The sequence below is a fragment of the Colletes gigas genome, unplaced genomic scaffold, assembly GCF_013123115.1.
Source record: "Colletes gigas isolate AHSC1104 unplaced genomic scaffold, ASM1312311v1 Colletes_gigas_Sc00002, whole genome shotgun sequence".
NCBI classification, from domain to species: domain Eukaryota; kingdom Metazoa; phylum Arthropoda; class Insecta; order Hymenoptera; family Colletidae; genus Colletes; species Colletes gigas.
In genome coordinates, this window is record NW_025106631.1 from 8643211 (window position 1) to 8665218 (window position 22008).

At 33.3% G+C, this 22008-nt stretch overlaps 6 protein-coding genes across 9 annotated transcripts in view; 4 read left to right on the forward strand and 2 right to left on the reverse strand.

Annotated features, from left to right (window-relative positions):
• Positions 1-1047: 1047 nt before the first annotated feature.
• Positions 1048-10245, reverse strand: LOC122404427 (integrator complex subunit 6). Of its 2 annotated transcripts, XM_043408372.1 has the most exons (9): positions 9788-10245; positions 9528-9605; positions 7163-7402; positions 6887-7067; positions 6074-6801; positions 5627-5902; positions 5209-5542; positions 4387-5130; positions 1048-4242 (listed from the first exon to the last, which is right to left on the reverse strand). In XM_043408372.1, exons 1-9 carry the CDS (start codon positions 9902-9904, stop codon positions 4034-4036), a joined length of 2907 nt encoding a protein of 968 aa, XP_043264307.1. In that variant the 5' UTR covers positions 9905-10245; the 3' UTR covers positions 1048-4033. The 2 variants fall into 2 exon arrangements, with proteins under 2 accessions (XP_043264307.1, XP_043264309.1); XM_043408374.1 differs by lacking the exons at positions 9528-9605; positions 9788-10245 and adding an exon at positions 8864-8981.
• Positions 10246-10503: 258 nt separating this feature from the next.
• LOC122403672 (deoxyribodipyrimidine photo-lyase-like) lies at positions 10504-13777 on the forward strand. Of its 3 annotated transcripts, XM_043407345.1 has the most exons (8): positions 10504-11509; positions 11584-11909; positions 11997-12123; positions 12218-12546; positions 12651-12897; positions 13039-13201; positions 13275-13516; positions 13598-13777. In XM_043407345.1, exons 2-8 carry the CDS (start codon positions 11835-11837, stop codon positions 13747-13749), a joined length of 1335 nt encoding a protein of 444 aa, XP_043263280.1. In that variant the 5' UTR covers positions 10504-11509; positions 11584-11834; the 3' UTR covers positions 13750-13777. The 3 variants fall into 3 exon arrangements, with proteins under 3 accessions (XP_043263280.1, XP_043263264.1, XP_043263272.1); XM_043407329.1 differs by having other exon boundaries at positions 12651-13201; XM_043407337.1 differs by having other exon boundaries at positions 11997-12084; positions 12651-13201.
• Positions 13778-13953: 176 nt separating this feature from the next.
• LOC122403669 (pseudouridine-metabolizing bifunctional protein C1861.05) overlaps positions 13954-22008 on the reverse strand; it is a 36136-nt gene continuing 28081 nt past the window's right edge. The window contains exons 7-10 of the mRNA XM_043407316.1: positions 21437-21642; positions 21035-21234; positions 14324-14568; positions 13954-14254 (exon numbers count right to left, since the gene is read on the reverse strand). Coding sequence (XP_043263251.1) covers positions 13955-14254; positions 14324-14568; positions 21035-21234; positions 21437-21642 — 951 coding nt within the window. The 3' untranslated portion in view covers position 13954. The remainder of the gene's footprint in view (positions 14255-14323; positions 14569-21034; positions 21235-21436; positions 21643-22008) is intronic.
• LOC122403708 lies at positions 14811-16336 on the forward strand. The gene is made up of 2 exons (XM_043407406.1): positions 14811-15084; positions 15339-16336. Exons 1-2 carry the CDS (start codon positions 14949-14951, stop codon positions 15839-15841), a joined length of 639 nt encoding a protein of 212 aa, XP_043263341.1. The 5' UTR covers positions 14811-14948; the 3' UTR covers positions 15842-16336.
• Positions 17516-18665, forward strand: LOC122403699. The gene is made up of 2 exons (XM_043407395.1): positions 17516-18088; positions 18216-18665. Exons 1-2 carry the CDS (start codon positions 17812-17814, stop codon positions 18602-18604), a joined length of 666 nt encoding a protein of 221 aa, XP_043263330.1. The 5' UTR covers positions 17516-17811; the 3' UTR covers positions 18605-18665.
• Positions 19493-20956, forward strand: LOC122403696. Its single transcript, XM_043407383.1, has 4 exons — positions 19493-19656; positions 19736-19802; positions 19919-20256; positions 20333-20956. The coding sequence occupies exons 1-4, from the start codon at positions 19620-19622 to the stop codon at positions 20593-20595; spliced, it is 705 nt and encodes a 234-aa protein (XP_043263318.1). The 5' UTR covers positions 19493-19619; the 3' UTR covers positions 20596-20956.

The following is a 22008-nucleotide window of genomic DNA, read 5'->3' on the forward strand; positions in this document are numbered from 1 at the left end:
TTTTGACAATTGACTTTGTCAATGATCGGAACGACAGCGCCCTATTATGTATAACATGAAACGCAATTAAATTTGGTAATAACAAAGTCATACCGGCATCCCAATAGCATATATCTATCTATTTTGTTTTATTAAGTCTATTTTCACTCTTCTTAACAGGCTATCAAAAGTAGATATTGATATTAAAAAATAATTACAAAATTTTAATTCGTCTTCTCTTAACACGGTGGCTGCTGTGTGATTTGCCGGCGGTTCACGCCTTTTTTTTAAAAAGAATTTCACGAGATTGTATCGATGTTATTTCGGTAGACACATAAGAGAAGTTTACAAAATTTAAATATATATACACATTGAACAGTAGTCCAAATTAAATTGAAAACGTTGAAATTACCAACAATTTTCCAGGTTACATTTCATCAAAATGTTCCGACACTCAATGTGTTAATTGAAACATAGAGTTGTGATAGTATAATATATGATAAACATAACCCAAATCTATACAAGTTTAAATATGTTTCTTGTTATTCAAGTATATACCGAACTAAAATTCTAGTAAATATATAATGGCGTAGGGTTATAGTAGCCCCTGAGAAGAATATAACTAGTTGACATAAATTCATTCAGCACTAAATGAACAAAAATGGTTGTACATAAAGATGTTGATTTTTGTATTCACATATCCAGGATATATCTTTTTACCATTATTTATCATCTCTGAGTATCTCGAGCATTTTGCACTACATACATTTATGCTTGAACTGAAATATAGGTAAATAACAAACTATGAAATGATGTTTCAATTGTCTTTTGATTTATTTTTTTTTTTTAAAGCTTATTTGCTATTTTTTTAAAAATATAAACGTAAAAATGGAACAATCATTTCAATATGAATTTTGTTAATAGTAACCATTAATACATATCTATTTACAATGGAATATGTACAACAACGTACATAGTACTAGTATAGGTACAATGAAAGGATAACTAATTAAATATATTTTAAATGATACAATAAAGGTATATGCGACATGGATATAATAAATTACACTTTGAAATGAAGTTAAAAAAAAAGTTGAAGATACTTGCTAAGAAAGGATCACGTTATTCCTAACAAAGTTTTGATTATGTAACAGATCATAAGCTTGTCAATTATAGTTTAAGCTTCCTCTTAATGCGCGAAAGTATTAAATTTATAGTTTTCTATTTCATAAATAATTCTTACACAATTGTGTATCATAAGACCAAATATTTTTATGAAACAAAAAAAATTATAAACATTTCTTACAAATTTACAACATATCGTTTTAACGAAAATATGATATAGCAGTTTTCCATACTTTTTGACACTTTTTTTGCAAATATCTTCACTTAATTTTCTTGGTTAAAACGTTCGTATAATAAAAAATTATAATTTCTATAACAAAAATTTCGTAATTGTATTACTTACTCCGTTATATATTTTTTTTTTTTTTTTATTATCTATTAATTCATTATAGAATCGCACTTTGTGTTATGTTCATTCAACTTTCTTATTAATTTCTCTTTGGAGCCATTAAGCGTCTAGCATCATTGTCTTCGAGACTCAGCTAAGCTCCATTATTATAAAATAATTTATTAAACGTTTAACGATTTTAATTAATAAATACTATTTGATATACAATTTCGCTACTAGATTTACAAAGAGGAGAATATAGATATTTAGTGTCCCCGAAAAGAAACCTCAGGTAGATTATCTTACGTAAGATTTGTTTAAATATGAAGGGGCAATAATCGCTATCTTGATATAAAAATGCATTTATAGAAAATCCAGAAAATGCGTAAAATTCAGTTCCTTCTAAAACTGATACTAGAAGGTCTTTTGAATAGGCCCCTTTATATTTAAATGAGAGGTAAATTGTAATTTAATGGTAGAGATGATATGTTGTAATTTATTGGCCTCTTATGTCGGGGATTCATTAGACAGTTTTACTTTCAAGAATTTAGTGTTTTTACATATAAACGTGAAGACTGTTCTTGCAGCAGTTACGAGTAACGAAGCGATTTTTAGAATGAAGAAGGCTCATCCGCGTATTTGTGTGAAACAATCATTGACTATTGAGAGTAAAACGCTCCAATGAACCCCAGGCACTAAAAGCTTCCTCTATTTTTATATAAAAGATACTAAAGTGAAGTATAGATGAGATTGCTTGGGAGATGTGTTTCTACTATGCATAATACATGCATAATCTATTTTAAGATCAATGGGTAAGATAATCTTCCTGATCATTCAATCTAGGACAATCTACTTAATATTTGGTCAAATCATTATCACTCCTTATAGATAGTAACAAGTGATTTTGACATTATTAATCATTTGTATAAATCATTGCGAATAATTGTATGCTTTTCAACCCACTTCACAATGATTAAGAACATAAAATTGTATATAAAATTTAATACAAATTCTTTTTTTGACTTTGATCAAATGGTCGTAAATGCGTCTGTATCTGTAAAACTATGCAGTTCAGTGTACTAAAGGAAACCTATATACTTTGTTCGTTTTGTTAAGAATTATAATATAATTTTACCATGTTTTTGAACATACTATACGTTTTTTTATAAGGACGTCTAAAAGTTATATTGAATTAAAATGGCGTTTGTAGTGGGTTAAAAATAAATACAATATTTTTCACGCTAATTTTCAATAGCATTAGGCACTGTCAACCCTTCATTGAATTCATCAATAAGTTCAATTCTATAAGGTAATGTCGAATATAAAAATCAGTTTTTATGACAGTTTTTTATACTTTTTGAAAGCCAATATCGTATGCCCTAAATTTCATAAAAGAAGATTCATTATGACAAAAACAATTCTATTTCCAGGGTATTTTAATTTACTGAATTACATGATAAAAATATTCTTTCTATCTACAAAATGTAAATTTTTACAATCTTTCTTTTAAACAGAAGATATGTATTTTAATTTTGAAAGATCCGAGCATAAGTATTTTTCACTTTTTATAGAAACGAGAGTTCAATTTGGCTTCATACTATTAACAACATATACAGAAAAATGTACAGAGCGTATTGTGTGCTGATAAATTTGTTCCTTGATTTATATCCTAGATCACAATAGTGTACGTTAAAATTTTCACAAACGAAAAGAAAGAAAACGACGCGGTTAAAGAAAATACATAATTGTTGTTCTTATATAATTCATCAAATTCTCGATTGTGCAGCTGGTAGAATTGTGCTATTTGATTAATATTGTACTTTACCAGGGCGATATATTTTTTTAAATTTGTTTAAAAAATAGACAAACTTTAAAGTTAGACTATAATCGCTAATTATTAGATAATAAATATTTTTCAAACAAAAGGTTTCTTGGATGCCTGCATCCAAGACATAAAATATTTACGAGTTACTTCTTTAAAGAAAAACAGACGGGTAGTATTCTACAAACAGCATGCCTATTATTTTTAATAGCATTAATCGCAAATACTTAAAAATTGTTGCACATCACAGTACATATCAATAATTTTGTAGTATTAAATTCGCATCGAGTTGTTAAAAACGTTGGATAATTAAATGAGAAACCTCAAAATATGAAAGTTTGAATATTTAATGAACAAATACAAGAGAATTTTATATGTTGCAAATGCATAAAAACTCACACGTTTACAAAGTTATTAAATTACTGCTGACAAGACTTTATTGTCTTAACACACATTATTGATCATTCGCAGAGAACAAGAGAAAACATATTTCTACCAACTGTACAGTCACGAAGTGAAAAGCAAGAGAAAAATAGGAGAATGTTAAACCATATCTCCTTGGTTGACATCCAGAATGCTATTTTCTTTCATTAGATTTATCAATTATTATCACTCCGCGCGCCTTAGCAACATACATCCTTAAACGCTAACACGCTTATCGCTTTACAGATGTACGACTTGCTTGATGGGATACCTTGTATCCCATTTAGACATCTCGCATTATTCACTGAATTCTTATTCTTATTATTGAAATAATGCCCTGATTATGCAACGAATTCTTAACTTATTTTTGTGGCACCATTGTGATTCACCTTGTGGTTTACAGTCCAACTATCCTCTTGTACAGTTTTCAAATATTCTTCTAGCAATGATGCCAAATTACGTCTTTTAAATCGTAACGATTCTTTAACGATATCTCGCAAAAATGCAAGTCGTATATCTAAAGTTCCTTGAATTTGGTGTAAGTGTGAAAATAGTGTCGCATAATCTGAAACAAGATCACGAATCATTAATAATCTATTTCGTACAGATTTCTTGTTCATATATGTTGTACAAAAATTACACCATTTCGCGTTATCTTTATTGCTCTTTAACATGTTCAAAAATAACAAAAATATATGTATCAACTTACTTGTACCTCTTCTCCGTACTTCTTTATATACAAGTTCACGAACGGACAAATTATGTCTTCTAATATCTTCTAATTCCTTCTTCGTCAAAACTTTGTCTTTTTCTACTTTGGGCTCGCGTTTATCCTCGACATGATTGGACAACCTTTCGTCAATTGAATTTTCAACTTTCACACTATTTTCAACATAATCGTTAAGAGGTAGTTTGTTACACTCGTTTTTAACGTTCTCCACTTTCTCAGCTTTTATTTCAATTTTAGGAGCGTCAACATTATTAACTACCGGCGTCAAAGTCGGTGGCGCGTCCATGTGATTATTAATATGTTCCACTGGAATTGGTTCAAAGACCGGTATTGTCGGCATTTCTGCAAGACCATTTACTAATTTCTCGGATGAATTTATATTCGATGTATTTGATATACTAGGTGTTGTAGAATTCACCGTATTTGGTGAAACTTGATTTGAGTCAGCAGCCGGGGTTACTTGATTTTTCGTGTCGTCGACCCACGGTATTGGCGAACTTGGCGGAGTATTCGTAGGTGTGTACGACGGTCTCCGTACAACTACATCTTTAGGTATTGGACCCGGTTTTCGTTTATTTGGTGGCGGTTTCGAAGCAAGCAATCCCCCATCTGAAGCTGGTAATGTACGTTTAAGACCGCCCTTCGAGGTCGAAGACGTTGCACCAACCATATCGATATCCGCTTCATCGACCATCATCCTTTTATCTATCTTGAATGGATTGCCTAAATTCAACAAGGAATAAAACACTGTTCGAACTCGAACACTTTAGACGATACTGGTGGAACATTTTAAATAATTACCGAACATATGCTGTCTAACCGGAACACTTTCGATTTCTCTTAAAGGCGGAGTCATGCGTTTCAAATATTCTTGATAATTTCCCATTTGCGCTAAAGGCATCGAATGAACGTAGTCGTCGTCAAGTAGTTTTGTATGTAATAATCCAGGTTGAAGGAAGTTGGCACGCATTCTCACAACTTGATCCAAGAGGGACTTCCGTGGAACGTCAAACGCATTCCTGTAACTATGCGCGCCACGTTGTTGACTTCTGACCAATCCAACTACAAATCCACCAAACTCGTTCAATTGATCCCTTAGACCTGTAAACTTGTCTTGTAATAATGGATGCGATACCTATCGAACAAAGAAAAATAGAATTAATTTATATCATAAACTATAATAATAATAAACAACATTTTCTGAACTACGACTGTTTACCAAATCTTTCTTCAAAGGAGTTCTAGGAATAACTCTCACTCCATCTGTCACTGTTGTTGTACTACCATTTACTAAATTTTTTGTCATATTGGCAGCAGCGAGTTGTTTAGAAAGAACCTCGTTGCAAAGTCTATCGAATTCAATTTTAGCTTGATTTTTCAGTCGTTTTAAATAATTTAAGACACTATAGGATAAAGAGTTATCCATGTTATCAGGAATTAATGTTTGTGCTAATGGTGCCGGAGCACCCATTCTAGTTAAAGCTCTCCTAAGGGACTGTAAACAAAACATATGCAAGAGTATAATTTATTATGTAACATACTATTTATAATTAAAGCCAGATTAAGACATTAACATACAGAAATGTTTAAATCACAGAAAGTACGGAATCATAGTACAGGAATCTAAAAAATCTTAATTCGGTACGATAAATGAAAAAAAACTTACCGCTGCATAATAAGTGGGCATGGTTCTCATGTAATTTTGAAACTGTGTTCTCCATTCGTTTGTTGGCTTTAATCTGTGAACTTTAAAGAGTTCTTCCAGCAAAGGTAAGAGCACCGGATAATTATAGGGCATTACAAACAAGTTCACGCACGTTAAATTAGTACTTGCTTTTAAATATCCAAACGGGTGACCCACATCGCTGGATTTGTAGGAATTAGCTACAAAAACTTGCCAACAAATTGTTGGTTGCTTTCTGGCTAATATGTATTGCGTTAAAGGGCTCGGTTCCAGTTCGTATTTATCGAATGGTAGATTTTCTATCACCATAGGCTCTTGACTCGTGCAAGTGAACTTGACGTTCGGATGCGCTGACCTAGGCGGCAAAGAACTAGCACTGAGATCAGGCCAAAAGCTTTCGGGGATCGGCCAGAAACCAACAGCAAATCCTTTTTGAGCAGATCTTGGAACATAAATCAGTCTTCTGCAAGAATGCCATGCCGTATTGCCCGGTACTGTTGGATTCGGGGGATACAACGATCGTGCTCCATTCGTTGTATTACTCTCGTCTTCGTTTTCATCGTCATCCGCGTGTTGTGCTTCGTTGGTTAATGGCGGAGGATCTGGTCCAATCTTCTCGAAATTTATCACCACGCCTGACTGAACTTTTTGTACCAAAGAGTCTATACACTGCATCATCATTCTAAAAGATGTTATACAATACGAACGACCTACGATAAACAACAAATTTTGTTAAATTGGAATTTTCCACGAATAGAGTCATATTAAATAACATTATAAAAGTGTTGTTTGTACCTCCGGTAACTTCACACATAGCATCTATAGGAGATAAATCGCTTGCCACTAAGCCAGTATCTCTTTCGACGGCCGGTGTTCCGGATAGTCTCAATACCAAAGAAAATAATCTTTGGTCCCATCTAAACGGCTCTTTCGTCAATTCGGATCCAGGTATAGGAGAATGCATTGGCAATGTGAACTTTTAATACAAATTTCAGTGGTTATTGCATGTTTCCCAATAGGCTTGTCACAACATATAATTACTCCTACTTTCTAAACATTAAATAAACTTACGTCTTGATTTACACCACTATTAGTAGTGTACTTTCCCCCATCTGTAATGACAACAATTACTGAAGGTTCCAGATAAAAGGGACATCTTCCTTGACCATATGTATCTATTCCTGTCTGCATACGATTTATATTCAGAACGTCTAAAGCATGTTTCAAAGCAGCACCTAATGTTGTCAATCCGACACATTGTAAATTTTTAAGCTCATTCATAAAAGTTGCTAAATTTTCTTTCCAGCCAGCCTGAAAGAAAAAAAATGTAAATTTCAGTTATAGGACGAGACAGAAAAGAAGAAATTGGTACTTCAAAAAAATCTTTTGCAAGGACTTTAGGTATTGCAATAAAGATTTGTTGGAACATAGGAAAATTAGAAGAGTGGCTGTATTCAGTGTTTTAGGACAATCAGGAAACATAACAAACTACTTCAATGTCTTGCAGTTTTCATTCTTAGTTTAGATATTCTTATCAGTTTAACTATTCATTAACAGTAATAATTAACAGTTAATTAACAGTATTTAAATAACAAAAATTTATAAAACGGCTTAATTTTTATATTTTTTATGTATAAATTAAAACTGATAATGAAGCTAATGGTTCAAGAAAGATACAAAGTTGCAGTTTATTACGAATTATGTAATTGTATCACTAAAGTTCTGCAATAATGGGTGAGCGAAAAGAACCTCCATGCAAGAGGCATTAAGACAATAAAGAATAGCCATAAAAAATTTACAACAGTAATTATCAGTTGCATCGACGATTCTCTTGATTTCGTATCCACCACAGATACCAACTTTCATCAACTTTTCATGGTAATTCTTTATTGTTTCAGGATTCATTGTTTTGCATGAAAACTCTTTTTACTTCTCTGTCGTGATTAAATCCGCGACAGTACTTCAACCCTCATAACAACTTTGGCCCATTCTTGAGCCATTAGCCTGATCACCATTTATTCAACTCTGAAATAAAAAAGTAACGTGAATACGTAAAAGTGTTCGCTTAAGTTGAATACATAAAATTAATCCTGAGAAGCATTATGTAAAGAAAAAATAATAATAGGAGAAAGTTATTGAAAAAGATATCTATTATAATAGAAATCGGTAAAATTCTGAAGCAATAACGAAGAAGTGTGTTTTATCGACGAAATTGTGTGTTATTGGTTTCGTAAATTTGGCGCGCGTATATCCGAGAGAGAGAGAGAGAGACTCTTGTAGGTAGACCCCCACCCGCGTATCATTACCCACAATGCTGTTCTTCCATAACGGAAGATACGACAAGTGCACGCTGCACTTTACTGCTTTCTTGCTGAACATCAATTATTCAGCAATCGAAGGGGACAAATAATACCGCAATCGTTACGAATACATCGACTCGTCGTACGAAACAAGGAATCGCAAATGCGTTTGAAAGGGAAAACTGAAAAGACATATAAAGAAGAGAAAAAGAAAAAAAAAAAGTTTATTATATGGAATATTATTAACATGGCAACTAATCAGAGTTGGGTGAAATTTAAAATAGAATTATTTGAAGTATTACTTTAAGTAGCAAACGCTAAAACGACTGTAAATAAAATAAAAAGTTTTTTTTTAAAACTTTTAAATATATTTGACATTTTAAATCTTTTTTTGACCATGAAAAAAAGGTAGGAAAAGTATAAGGACAAAGTAATACATCTGTAATTAAACACAGCGAAAATTCATGCTTACATTTGATCGAATAATTCTTGCTTATATTTGCTCAATCCTCAAGGGTATACAACTTAAACGCAATACAGCATTTTGTCACACACTTTTGGGGCCTGTAGCTGCAAAGCACAATAAACTGGGGCTTCGACTTAGGCCCCTTGATACCCCCAGTGTGAAACACGAAATACATTTTCCAGGCGATGGTCTACAAAATATTACTATTACAAACTTTACCCAACTCTGATTCAAAGTCTACAATAATCTTATTTTCACCATCATATGATGCAAGAATATGAACAGAAAGAAAAAAAGTAATAATACTTTAATAGCTTCCACTATTTGAAATAGTGTTTCAAATACTTCTACATCAAATAACAGTCAGATCTGAGGTGTGTTTACTAAGAACAAAACTATAATCCATTTTCATAACAATGTAAATAAAACAGCATTTTATTTCAATCGTAATGGATCAGACTTGGAAACAAAATAACCTATTTACCATTTACTATTTGAAAGGCATATCTTACCTAGGCTTGAACAGTAGGCTAGTACAAGAGAGCGTATGTGTGCCTCTATATGCATGTGTGAAAGAGATGAAGAGATCACGGGAAACGGGGGAAAGAAAAGGACAAAAAGTGCGGAAGATGTGAACGGTAAAGACGGTGAAATACGAAGGAAAACATACCTTGATATTCTGGGGCGGATCTTCGAGGGTCAGGAGCATATAACGATCCCCACGGCTCTCCGGTGATCTCTGTCTTACCTGAAAAAACAAGGATTTAACGTTAAAATGTTGGTGGCGAGGGAGGTAAAGCAGGTGAGCCGTTATCCACGTTGCTTTCTCTCTCTTTCTGACGACGATGGTACGAGCCGACGACGACACGACACAAGCACGGCCAAATCGAACCTCCCGGGAGAGCCGGGAAAGCTGTGTGACTGGCGTACCTTCACGAAAGTCTCCACGGCGCTCTTGGCTACGTCTAAAAGCGTGGGTCGCCCGCCCAAATATGCCCTCTGATTCATGGAGGCCGACGTGTCGATCAAAAAGACTATTATGGTCATCTTCGCGAGGCGAACCCGCTCGTTCTCTCGAGGTCGTAACTGCGGCCCGAGACCTCCCGTAGTCAGAACTAGCTAGCTAACAGTCCTATGACGGCGTGGCGCATAACTGCTTCGACCATTGAACGCTCTCCCGAATACGCTCTCCGAAAAACTTCTTTTATCGTAACGGCGCCCGCTCCGCTCTTACTCTCTTTCGACCTCTTTCTTTTCTATCCTTTTCTTCCTATATATGTATATATGTATGTGTATATATATATATGTATATATATATATGTAATTAGTATATATATGCGTCTCTTTTCCTCTACACCAAACCGAATCTACAGCTACTACTGCCGCGCGCCTCTGGTGCTCGAATGTGTCTGGTGGACAGCGGCGCAGGATAGCAGCTGAAACGCAGCCACGAGATCGCGAGTCGTCGTGAGTCGGACAGGTCCGTATGCCAGCCTGCCCGCTTCTTCCCTCGTCTATCCCCCTTCCACAGCCTTCTTTTGACTGGCTCTACCCCCTCCACCGCGACTTTGTCATTGCTCGTCCGAAAAGCATCGCATTTCTGTGATTCTGTGGCATTTCTCCATTGTGTGCGTGCGTGTTGTGATGTTGTTTACTTCTGTTGAGTAGCTGGTGGTTTTGTTTATAGGTTCGCATAATTGGACCCTATTAAACCCAAGCACTTTCGAAATAACAACGTTTCAAACATTTTTTTAACACATTGTCTTACGGTGGATGTTGAAACTAATGTGTCCAAGTAACGAAACGATGAAATAATCAATCAATAGTTCCGATTGCTAATACTTCAATTTCACAGTTGTACCGTTTTCAATGTATTGAAAATTAATAGCTCGATGTATCGAAACATTTACATTTATCTTCTATTCGTACGTTATGTATTTTCTATCGTTGCACGATTCGAATTGCCAAACAGAATCACAATTTAAACAAACCTTACAATGTTTATTTTAATATTAAATAAAATTTTGCCAGCTCTGGTTCTTGCACCGTGGTAAGGCTAGGTTCCTTTTAATTTATCTGACTCGTGGATATGTATGCAAAAACGAAGATAATGTTGCGATTAATGGGTAACCTATTTGTCCTATATTATCAGCAACATTTCATGATTTAGCAGCCATATGTGTTTTTATTATCTTGTTGTAACATTGTTATTTTACAAACTAATGCAAAACGTGGCATACAACGTTATTAACTTATGCATATGGACAGTGTATTGTATGTATTATTTTGTGTAAAATAGAAATAAATTGTTTTACGATTTAATGACACTTTTATCCACCTTTTTATGTTCTTCGTTTTAACACATAATGAAAGTTACGTTAAAAAAATGTAACTTTGCGAAAGTTACCAGTGTAATATGATCCAAAGTTGTAACCTATGTTTTTGCCTGATATTATACATTGGTGCATCGAAGAAGTCTCTTTAATTTGCTTGTACTGTGTTTAATAGCTTCCCTCGTTAAAAATGTAATTAGCTTGTGCATAATTCGGAAATTTTTCAATCAGAAAATTTGATAAAGAAGCGTACATATATCGTACGCGAGCACAGATTGGCTAGTTTTAAATTCTAAACCGACAGTGTGATGGATGGTTTGTATGTACATATTCGTGTACATATGATGTACAAATGATGTATACATAACTATAGTTTACCTGTTCTAACAACAGATATAACAACGGCTATATTGCGTAGTGTGACTCAATACGTAGAAGATGCGTCGTTCCAGTCTAAAAAATGTTGTATTAATCTTATAAAATAAATTGCTAACATTTATTACATAATTAATTATTAATTTCGATTTAAATGTAAATAAAATATAGAGAAAACTATTGTATTTTAATTTGTGAAATATATTTTTTAAATAAATTTTTATATTGTCAATTTAATACTGTACACTGAAAATAATACTCATTAAAATATGACTGAATCAAGTCCATCCAAACGAAGGAAAACATTGGATCTCTTGACAAAGTTTAAGAGTAATAGAGAGAATGTGAGTTAAGTTTCTTTTTATACCTTACAAACGCATTTTATTTATTAAAATTTTTTGTTGACATGATCGATAAATGTTTTTCTTTAGACAGCCGAATGTGTCATGACATTTAATTTTAAAAAAGAACGCGTTCGAGTATTGAATAGTTTGAAAGATGTTAAAAAGGAATGTAAAGGTATTTTATATTGGATGTTTCGTGATGTTAGAATACAAGGTATTTATGTAAGGGTATTGCATACATAATGTGTGTAATATTGCTCTTGTAGATATAGTACTTTTAGTATAGAATACATTTTTAATGTTTTTAGATAACTGGGCTTTGCTTTTTGCTCAAAAAACTGCTTTAAAAAACAATGTACCACTTCATGTATGTTTCTGTATAATGCCAAGCTTCCTCGATGCTTCAATAAGATACTATAAATTTCTCCTGAAAGGATTGGAGAAAGTTGAGGAGGAATGTAAAACATTGAATATAAATTTCCATCTTTTGCATGGAGAACCAAACATTGGCATTCTTAAATTTGTAAAAACATTTAATATGGGTGCTGTGATTACAGACTTTTGCCCATTGAAATTGCCTATGTCATGGATCAATGATTTACAGAACAATCTTCCTAAAGATGTTCCTATTTGTCAAGTAAATAAAATTATATAATACATTTATTTTTTTGCTTTTATATAGGTAGTAATTCATTAACGATTAATTAATGGTTGGTTCTCTTAATATACGTTTTGGTAAAGGTAGATGCACATAATATTGTGCCCTGCTGGTGTGCCTCGCCGAAAGAAGAATTTGCTGCTAGAACAATTAGAAATAAAATACATACAAAGCTGGAAGAATTTTTAACTGAATTTCCACCCATTGTAAAACATCTGTATGCGACAACAAATAAGTTTGAAAAGAATGACTGGGAAACAGCTTTACAAAATGTAAAAGTAGATACATCTGTGGATGAAATTACATGGGCAACGCCAGGGTATGAACATGGTATTAAAGAACTAGAAAGTTTTATACAAAATCGTTTGAAACAGTACGCCGATAAACGTAATGATCCGTTGTCGGATGCTACTAGCAATTTGTCTCCATGGTTTCATTTTGGTATGATATCTGTACAACGTTGTATTTTAGAAATACAGGAATACAAAAAGTTATATCCGAAATCGGTCCAATCTTTTATCGAGGAGGCTGTTACACGGCGAGAACTTAGCGACAATTTTTGTTTCTACAATGAAAATTATGATCTTCTTGAAGGAGCTCATGCTTGGGCAATAGAAACATTAACCAAGCATCGGTAATGTATTCGTATTTTGTTCTCAATTGCGTGTAGGTATATCGTTTAATACCTAACATATTAATGTATATAGAGAAGATAAAAGAAAGTATGTGTATTCTTTAAATCGTTTGGAGAATTCCGAAACCCATGATGATTTATGGAATGCATGCCAAAATCAAATGGTAACAACAGGAAAAATGAGTGGATTTTTGAGAATGTATTGGGCAAAGAAGATATTAGAATGGACTGCAACACCTGAAAGTGCATTAGAAACGGCTATTTTCTTAAACAATAAATATAGTATAGATGGTTGTGATCCTAATGGTTATGTAGGTCAGTTTTATATGTTTCGTGTATCCGACGTTATAATGATTTTAACGCTATTGAAACAACACGTATTGATACAATTCTTAGGTTGCATGTGGTCTATATGTGGTGTACATGATCATGGTTGGCCAGAGAGAGAAATATTTGGAAAAATAAGATACATGAATTATGAAGGATGTAAAAGAAAGTTTAACATTAGTGAGTTTGTCACCAAATGGGGAAAGGAAGAGAAGCGATAATGTATCGAAATAAGGCAACTAAATGTCAATTATTTATTGCCGTTCCAATCCGTCCATTTATGCTGATTAAAAAATAAAAAATAAATGCAGTATAGATTTTTAGAGATAATTCAAGCAGTTAAAAAATAGAGAAATATTTTTAATTTATAATACACAATTAACATGTACCTTTTCTAATAGTTTTTAACAACTAATGCATTTATTATCATTTTATATTATTGCTTATTAATGAAAGTGAAGCAGGGACTGCATCTAATGATGTTAAAGAAAGTGCAGCAGCCTTTAAGGCTAAAGAAAGACAATTAGTTTCATATAGATTTTTATGAATCCCATAAATTATTCCGGCGGTAAGGCAGTCTCCGCAGCCGCTTACATTAAATGTTTCGTTCGAGTCTTCGGAGATGTAAGACAATGGCGGATACAAACGGGATGTAATCATAGTGTTTTCAACTAAGTTACCCTTTGTGTCGTAAAAAGGATTACTTCCTAAAGCTTTGCGAGCAACCTGCCGAGAACAATATTATACATTTGGTTAAATCGCATTTAAAATTTTTCCATAATTAATAATATTTACCAATACTCCCTGTGATCCTAACGTAGTTACAACTACTGGAACAAATTCGGCCACTTGTTCCGCGATTGTTTTTACTTCTTCCAAGTCCATGATCAATTTATTTTCAGGCACGTGTACTCCAAAATATTTTCCTATGATTTTTAACTCGTTTCTGTTTGGAGATATAAAATGCAGGACATTTTGCCACTGTGCTTTTGCTTCAAATATTTTCGTTGCCTTCTTTACATCTGTAGGTTCGTACCAAACTGAAAGAAAAATTATTTTTGTTAATATTACTTATTTATAGAGTCATCTTCTGAACACAGTGTTATGTAGTGATGTTTTATAGTAATGAATAAAATTTTTATTGAATCTTGTCTTGGAGAATTATTCAAATGAACCGCTGAATAAATTAAATGGATCCTTCGTAACATGCAGCGCTGCCGAGGCGCTAAAAATGTTTCGTACGAAGGCATCTACTGAGATTCTATTTCATAGGACATTTAGTATGCGTGTGTGTACATTTCAACATAACCATAAGCTATACCGCAGAAAAACAAAATTTTGTTGTCATTCAATAATACATCATACAATATAAAAAGTATCAAGTTTTACGATACGATTGTATCAACAATTTGATGATATAATGGGTAAAACTCGCAACGGGAAAGCTGCTGCGATATGCACGGCTGTTGCATTTGTTTTAATAGTGATCGCATTTACCACACCCAATTGGCTCGAAACAGACGGAAAATTGGAAAATCCAAAATTTGTTAAGATCGGTAATACGATTTAAAATGTTTCTTCCACTATAAGAACAATATTACGTTATTTACGTTTTGTTATTGTTTAAACGACGCACTTTGAAAGCAAGAGTTTTAAATTAATTTCATTACGTTTTTCAATCAGTATTTACATAAAATTTGAATCGCACAATCGTTTGTAGTCCATGACAAAAATCACAGAGAAATTAAATGTAAATGAAATGCTATTTAAAATCTTCATTCGTGTGTAAAAAATCAATTTGTTGTTACAGGTTTATGGCAGGTGTGTTTTAGAGGATTTGAACATCCTCATCACTTGTATGATACTAAATTTTATGGTTGTTGGTGGGTGTTTGAAGAAGAATATTATATAATTCACGATATCCTTCTGACAGACTTTTTTGTTGCAACACAATTTTTTTTCACATTATGCCTGACATTACTATTAATAGGAGGTTTCTCAACAATATTATACACATGCTGCTCTCGTCATCATGATAAATATCAGTTGCTCCTATGGACAACTGGTGCAAACTTGTTATTAGGAGGAATATGTGGTATTATAGCTGTAATAATATTCGGTGCAAGAGGTGACAGTAGAGACTGGATGCCCAACTGGGAACATAATGATATTAGTTGGTCTTATGCATTGGCTGTAGTGGGAAGCTTTACTTTGATCATAGCAGGAGTGCTCTTTTTGATAGAAGGTCGTAGGCACAAAAAGAAGCAAGAAAGAATATTAAACGAAGAACAGAAGACTCATACAACCATCTAACTGTAGTTTTCATTCATGACAAAAATGAATCTGATAAACCATTTGAAATATCGAAGATCTGCACATGGTTCATCTATGAGCCCAAGCACAGTCTATGTAGATTTACTTTGAACAAGCTCTGCATGAACTTTCAAAGATTTTATTATATATTTTTATATTTATACTCATTATTTTGATAGGTATTATTTACACTGCATGTAAACGTCCTTGTTAACTAATAAAATGCAATTATAACTTTAATGTATTTAAAAAGAAAGAAAAACGGTACAGTCCGAAATCAAAGAAAATATTTTATATATTCTTATAATATTTAAAATGTAAATTATTCATTTATTGTTTGTTTTATAGAATAATTAATGCTACAAATCCGTCCATAGAAGTAAGACGTTTTATGCGAAAAGACTAAGTGTCTGTAAATAAAAATAGTATTAGCTGTGTAACTGAAAACATTGCATGGCCTTTACATGAACAAATATTGTATATTTGTAGTAATCTTTTATATCAGAAATATGTATAAAAAGTTGAAGCAATAAAATAACTTGTTTGAAAATGTCTACTTCCATTAGTATTTTATTTTCTTCATAGAATTGTTTTTATTTGCTAAATCAACTTTACGAATATAAATTTACGAGACTATTTTATTAAGAGAATTATAACGTTGAGAAATTGAACATCGTTGAAAATCAAAATACAATAATGTCATGCGTACATTCACGTTCAATGTAACTCGTACCAAGATTTCGATCTACGAAATTTGTAGGGAAAAATAATTAAGTTTTAAAGGGCAGAACACAGTCAGGCTGTGACCCGTTTTACTATCGAGGGAAATAATTCAACGTGAGTTACGACTAAGATTGCGTGCACGAAGATCGACGTCAGGTGTAAGTCGTTGACCCAGTTTACCTCCTATTTTAATCAGCGACTTCTACAATTTCGCATACTATATCGATCACATCTGAAAACCGTATTACCGTCGGTTACACGCCATTTTTCACACTTACCGATACTAGAAAATTGTACAAGTATCGGATAAACGTATTAATTCATGAACGGTTTCATAAATAATTCATTATTCGTCTAGCGCCATTTACATAAAATTATTCCTTTAAGTCTCATTGTTTGAAAGCAAAAGTAATATAAAACGATATAAATGCGACATGCGATAAATTTCAATACGATTTACAGTTAATTTTTTTTTTATTTCCATAATCATATGCATTCGAGTCGTCATTTTGACGCATGTGAATTTTATCTGAATGAATCATGAGCGGATGACAATAAAAGTGACTCGCATTCTGAGAATCTTTAAGACGATGAGAGTGGCTTAAATAAATCATAAATGCAAAATATTATTAAATTATTATTAATACTGTATACAATCCCACGAATATAGAGATCTAAAGATTTTCGAAAACTAAAAATTTATTTCTTCGATATTCTTCATCAAATTCTAGAATTATTGAAGAAACGTGAAACAAAATTCGACATATGTTTAAGGAAAATTGTTTTCAGTAGTACGCGATGCATTTGACCCAATTTATTTCCATACTGATGTTGTTTGTAATCAGAGCACGTTCAATGGCGCCAAATAAAAATAACAACGTTGTAATGTTCTAACAATGAGAATTTACATAAAATTTTTAACTCGCGTAGTAGCGTTTCCCATGTTAAAGTATCGCTCATCTTAGTCTTGTTTTTTGTGACTGAATCGAGGACATTTCATTTTTTAAGCGTTTTAACAGCAGATTGAGAACCCTTTACTCGTAATAACTGCTAGCTAGTACTCGTGGGATACTCACGATTTTACAAGGTTAGGTTAGACGGTATGCTACATGGCCACTAGACAACATAACGTGTTTGGGTGTGGTTAATACCGTGGGATCTTTACTGGATCAGTAGATTTGTGAATTGTTTATCGTTCGCAGTATTCCACGTCGTGATCTCCATCGTTCACGGAACGAATTTTAACGATGAAGAAAAGAAGCTTTTCTGGCAACATCGGTGTCGGTGTTTTCATTGTCGCTTTCGTGTGTGTTTGTGTTGCATTCGGTACACCGTCATGGTTGGTGAGCGATTATCGTATCACTGGCGCGAAACTAGACAAATTGGGCCTTTGGACACATTGCTTTAGATCTTTGCCAAATCCCCAGGAAATGGACGCGCCTAGACGCTTTTTCGTCGGCTGCAGATGGGTTTATGATCCATTCACTGCAGGATACTCTGATATTCGTGGTTTTCTTCTGCCTCGTGAGTTTCTTCCTTTATTTCACCATAAAAACGATATTTGTTCAAAAGATCATGATTTCTTTTTGGATATCTTTCTTTGATAAACATTTACATATTTCACACATAATTGCAATTGTTTTTGTTACAGCATTCATGATAGCAACACAGTTTTTCTTCACTCTATGCTTTTTACTGAGTCTTATATCGTTTGTATTGATATTGTTATTTGCTTTATGCTGCAATCCAGAACAGAGACGATATGTACAACTCATAATGACGATTGGATATTTATTATTGGCTGGTGGTATAAGTGGTGGATTGGCGGTTATTGTATTTGCATGCCTTGGAAACACCAAAGGTTGGATGCCCGGGCATGCGAATAACTTTTTTGGTTGGTCCTTTATAATGGCAGCTGTAGGCAGTGTATTGACTATTATAACTGGTATACTTTTCCTTGTTGAGGGAATAGTTCAGCGAAAAAAGAGAGACTACTTGAAAGAATCTCAAACAAGATTTCAACTTGAATCTCGTACATAAGTAGGATATTTTTATCATACAAGACTTGCACATTTTAATACCAAAATTTTGTAATATTATTCCGTCCATTTATATTAGCTTATATCCAATAGTAGAGTAAATTGTGTAGATTATAAGATTTGTATTATTTTAAGTACAAAGTAAGATATAAACAAGATTTGTATTTTTGTACAATGTTTTATATATATACAAGATATGTAGAGGTATATTCATTACAGATAGCTATCTGTATATTCATACTGTTATTGCTTTTCCTGTATATCGACAATTTTTGAATTTAACATTAATGCACAAAGTAAATGTACTTTAAGTCATCATACTTTCCTTTGTAAAACAATGTGCCTTAAAAAACATTTACATAGACAGTTAATAAGAATACGATCGTATCTATGGTTATTTTAGCAAGAGTTTTGAAGCCTAGAAGGAGAACAATCTCGAGTATATTAAATAAGTAATTTGTTTCTTTTGTACACGCGATAGGTCGTTGAATACTACATGATATTATGATGTAAATTTTCACTGCCAGTGTTAAATTTGTATGGTGTAAACTTACAAAGACTTGTTATTTACACATACACGATAAATGAGTAATATTACTTGGTAATTTAATGACTGACATCCGTCCTTAAATACAAAATCATTTATAAAATTATACCTAATTAAGGTAGCGCAATGCATACATTTTTGTAATATATCTTTACTTAAATAAACATGTAATTAGTTGTTAAATAAAATCCTGTTTTGTGTTTTTCCTGTTCGTCTATCCTTTGTTAAAAGAATTGTTTATTTAGTTCGATGACTTGATTTTACATTAATTTTTAAATACAAATGATTTGAGAACCACTGATTATCGAACAGCGCCATCTTACAGAGTGTCAAATAAGTTTGCAGCAGCGAAGGAACGAGAGGTGTGGCAAATTACAACAAAGTCTGTGTTTCGTGTAGTTTATAAACAAACTTTTTGTTAAGCTGAATTGATTTATAATTTTGGTTCCATTGATAATAAATTATTAACATGTCCGTCGATAAACAGGAATATCATCGCGCGTCAAGTAAGTAATATTGTTTTTCACTGTATGGTGATTGAAAAACATGTTTAACCTCTATTAATTTTTCATTATGTTTTTTCAGATGCGATAGTTTTTGGTGGAGTTATCACATATATTGCTGGTTTACTATTATTAATGGCATTTACAAGGTAATAATTAAAAAAATTTGGAACTTTTATATAATAATAATATCTGAGTAAATATAGTTCTTCAATGACTATTTAATATCTAATTATTTTTACAATTAAATTCTAACTATTTTCAGCCCCTATTGGATACAGTCTTATCAAGAAACTTTCAGTAGTTTCAAGCACATGGGACTTTGGGAATATTGTTTTGAACAATTTCGATATCCATACTTTCAGTTCGATAAGAAATTTGACGGATGCCATCACGTCTTCTCTGAAGAATATTACGTGATTCGTGAGTGGCTGTTACCAGTATGGCTGATGGTGGTGCAAACATTTGTCACTCTTGCCCTTCTACTGTCTTTTTTTGCGCAAGTTCTGATTGCATTGATTCTAGTTCGTTGGCCTTTGAAATTCGTATTGAATTTTGAATGGCTCCTTTCTTCATTTGCTTTTCTGTCTTGTGCAGCCACAGGCAAGTAAAAATTTCGTTAACAACAAAGTACGAAAATGTTGGAAATGTAATTATTTTTATGATTTTTGTATTTCAGGCACTTTTTTGTTCTTGGCAGTGTCAATATTTGGAGGGCAATGCTGGCGCAGAGACTGGTTGATGTACCCAAATTTTAATCATTTATCTTGGTCGTATGGTTTAGCAGTTATCTCGTTTATGTTCCATTGGTTAGCTGCATTTTTCTTGTATCTGGATGCCAAAGCCGGTTATAGGTTGCGCCGAGAATCTCGTAATTTAGTAATGCAAATGCAGCCTAACCCACAGACCCATCAAGGGTTGCAAAGAGGAGGATACATATAATTCGTACTCTACTACACGAAGTGATCGTGTTATATAAAGTTCACGTATGCGTGTTCTCATCAATACTATTTAACTCCGTCCATTTCTTATAGAAATTTATATATTTAGAGGAAGAGAAAGAACTGTTTATACATATCTATAATATAGTTTTATACACGTAGTTATAAATTGTGACTATCCCAAGTATACAGTGATAGAATGTCTGTCACGTATATATTCAGAGCTTGTATTTATAAGCTTGACAAATCGTCCAAATTATGTTTCGAGCGTACTAATTATTTTTTACTTTATAGTTTTTAGATATACACGTTTAATGCCGAGATCACGATATTAATTTTTATATTGTTGTACATTCCGAAGATGCGACCAATCACATACGAGATTATTACTCCAATAAAATGAATTGAAAATGAATAGAGTATTAAGAAGTATCGCTTACCTGGAATTTTCGAGTATATTGCAAGGTCTAGGACGTATTTAATCGTGTCCAGGGGTGGATTTCCATCGAGAACAATGAAGCTGGCGTTTTCTACGTACGATTGGTATTTCTTTATCAAATTCGGGCTAATGCTGGCAAAGAGGTCCATCTCGCCGATTCCAAAACGGCATTCACCTTTATAGTCGATTATTGCGGTATATCTTGAATTACAAAGTACAACAAAAAAAAAAGAATTATTGTCAACGAATTATTTTTTAACTTTCGAGAAATTCTATGCGAAGTTTGTCATTAACGATAGACGTAATCGTTTAATCGGACAAGAATTTATTCTAAAAATCCTGTTAATGAAAGAGGGACAGAGAGAAGTATCCCGTGGCTTATTTGGGGGAAAGGTACGCATACCTAGCCGTACTCGTGTTCGATAACCGCTCGACGGTCTGGCCACCATCTCCTAGATTTTTAATTATAGCTTCCCCAGGCCGGTCGTCACCGACGACGGATATTAATCGTGTGGTGTTCAGACCGAGGTTAACCAAGGCGTTGGCGATATTTCGTCCGACACCGCCGCAATTTTCACGACTTCTACCGGCATGCGTTCTACCATCGTCCTGAAAGAATATACGTCGATTATTGATCCGGGATATGGAAAAGATTCGCCGCTCTAATCGCGCGCGTCGAACGCCACCGGTAGTCTCGATTGATCGATCGTCTTCGAATTCCACGTGAAACGGTAAGCGATCCGTAATCAACATCTATCATTCAATTTTTTTTTTTTTTTTTTTAATGTAATCTCAAGAGATTCGAACTATCCATTGAAAAAAATAATATTATTTTAAACCCTCGTACAGGGAATCCAAGGTCATTTTTACCCGGATACAGGTGTCCCGATATTCATCGAAAGGGGTAGAAAATATAATAATATTTTCTCTTTGATAGCTCTGTATGGTCAGTTATCGACAAATTTATGGGGATTC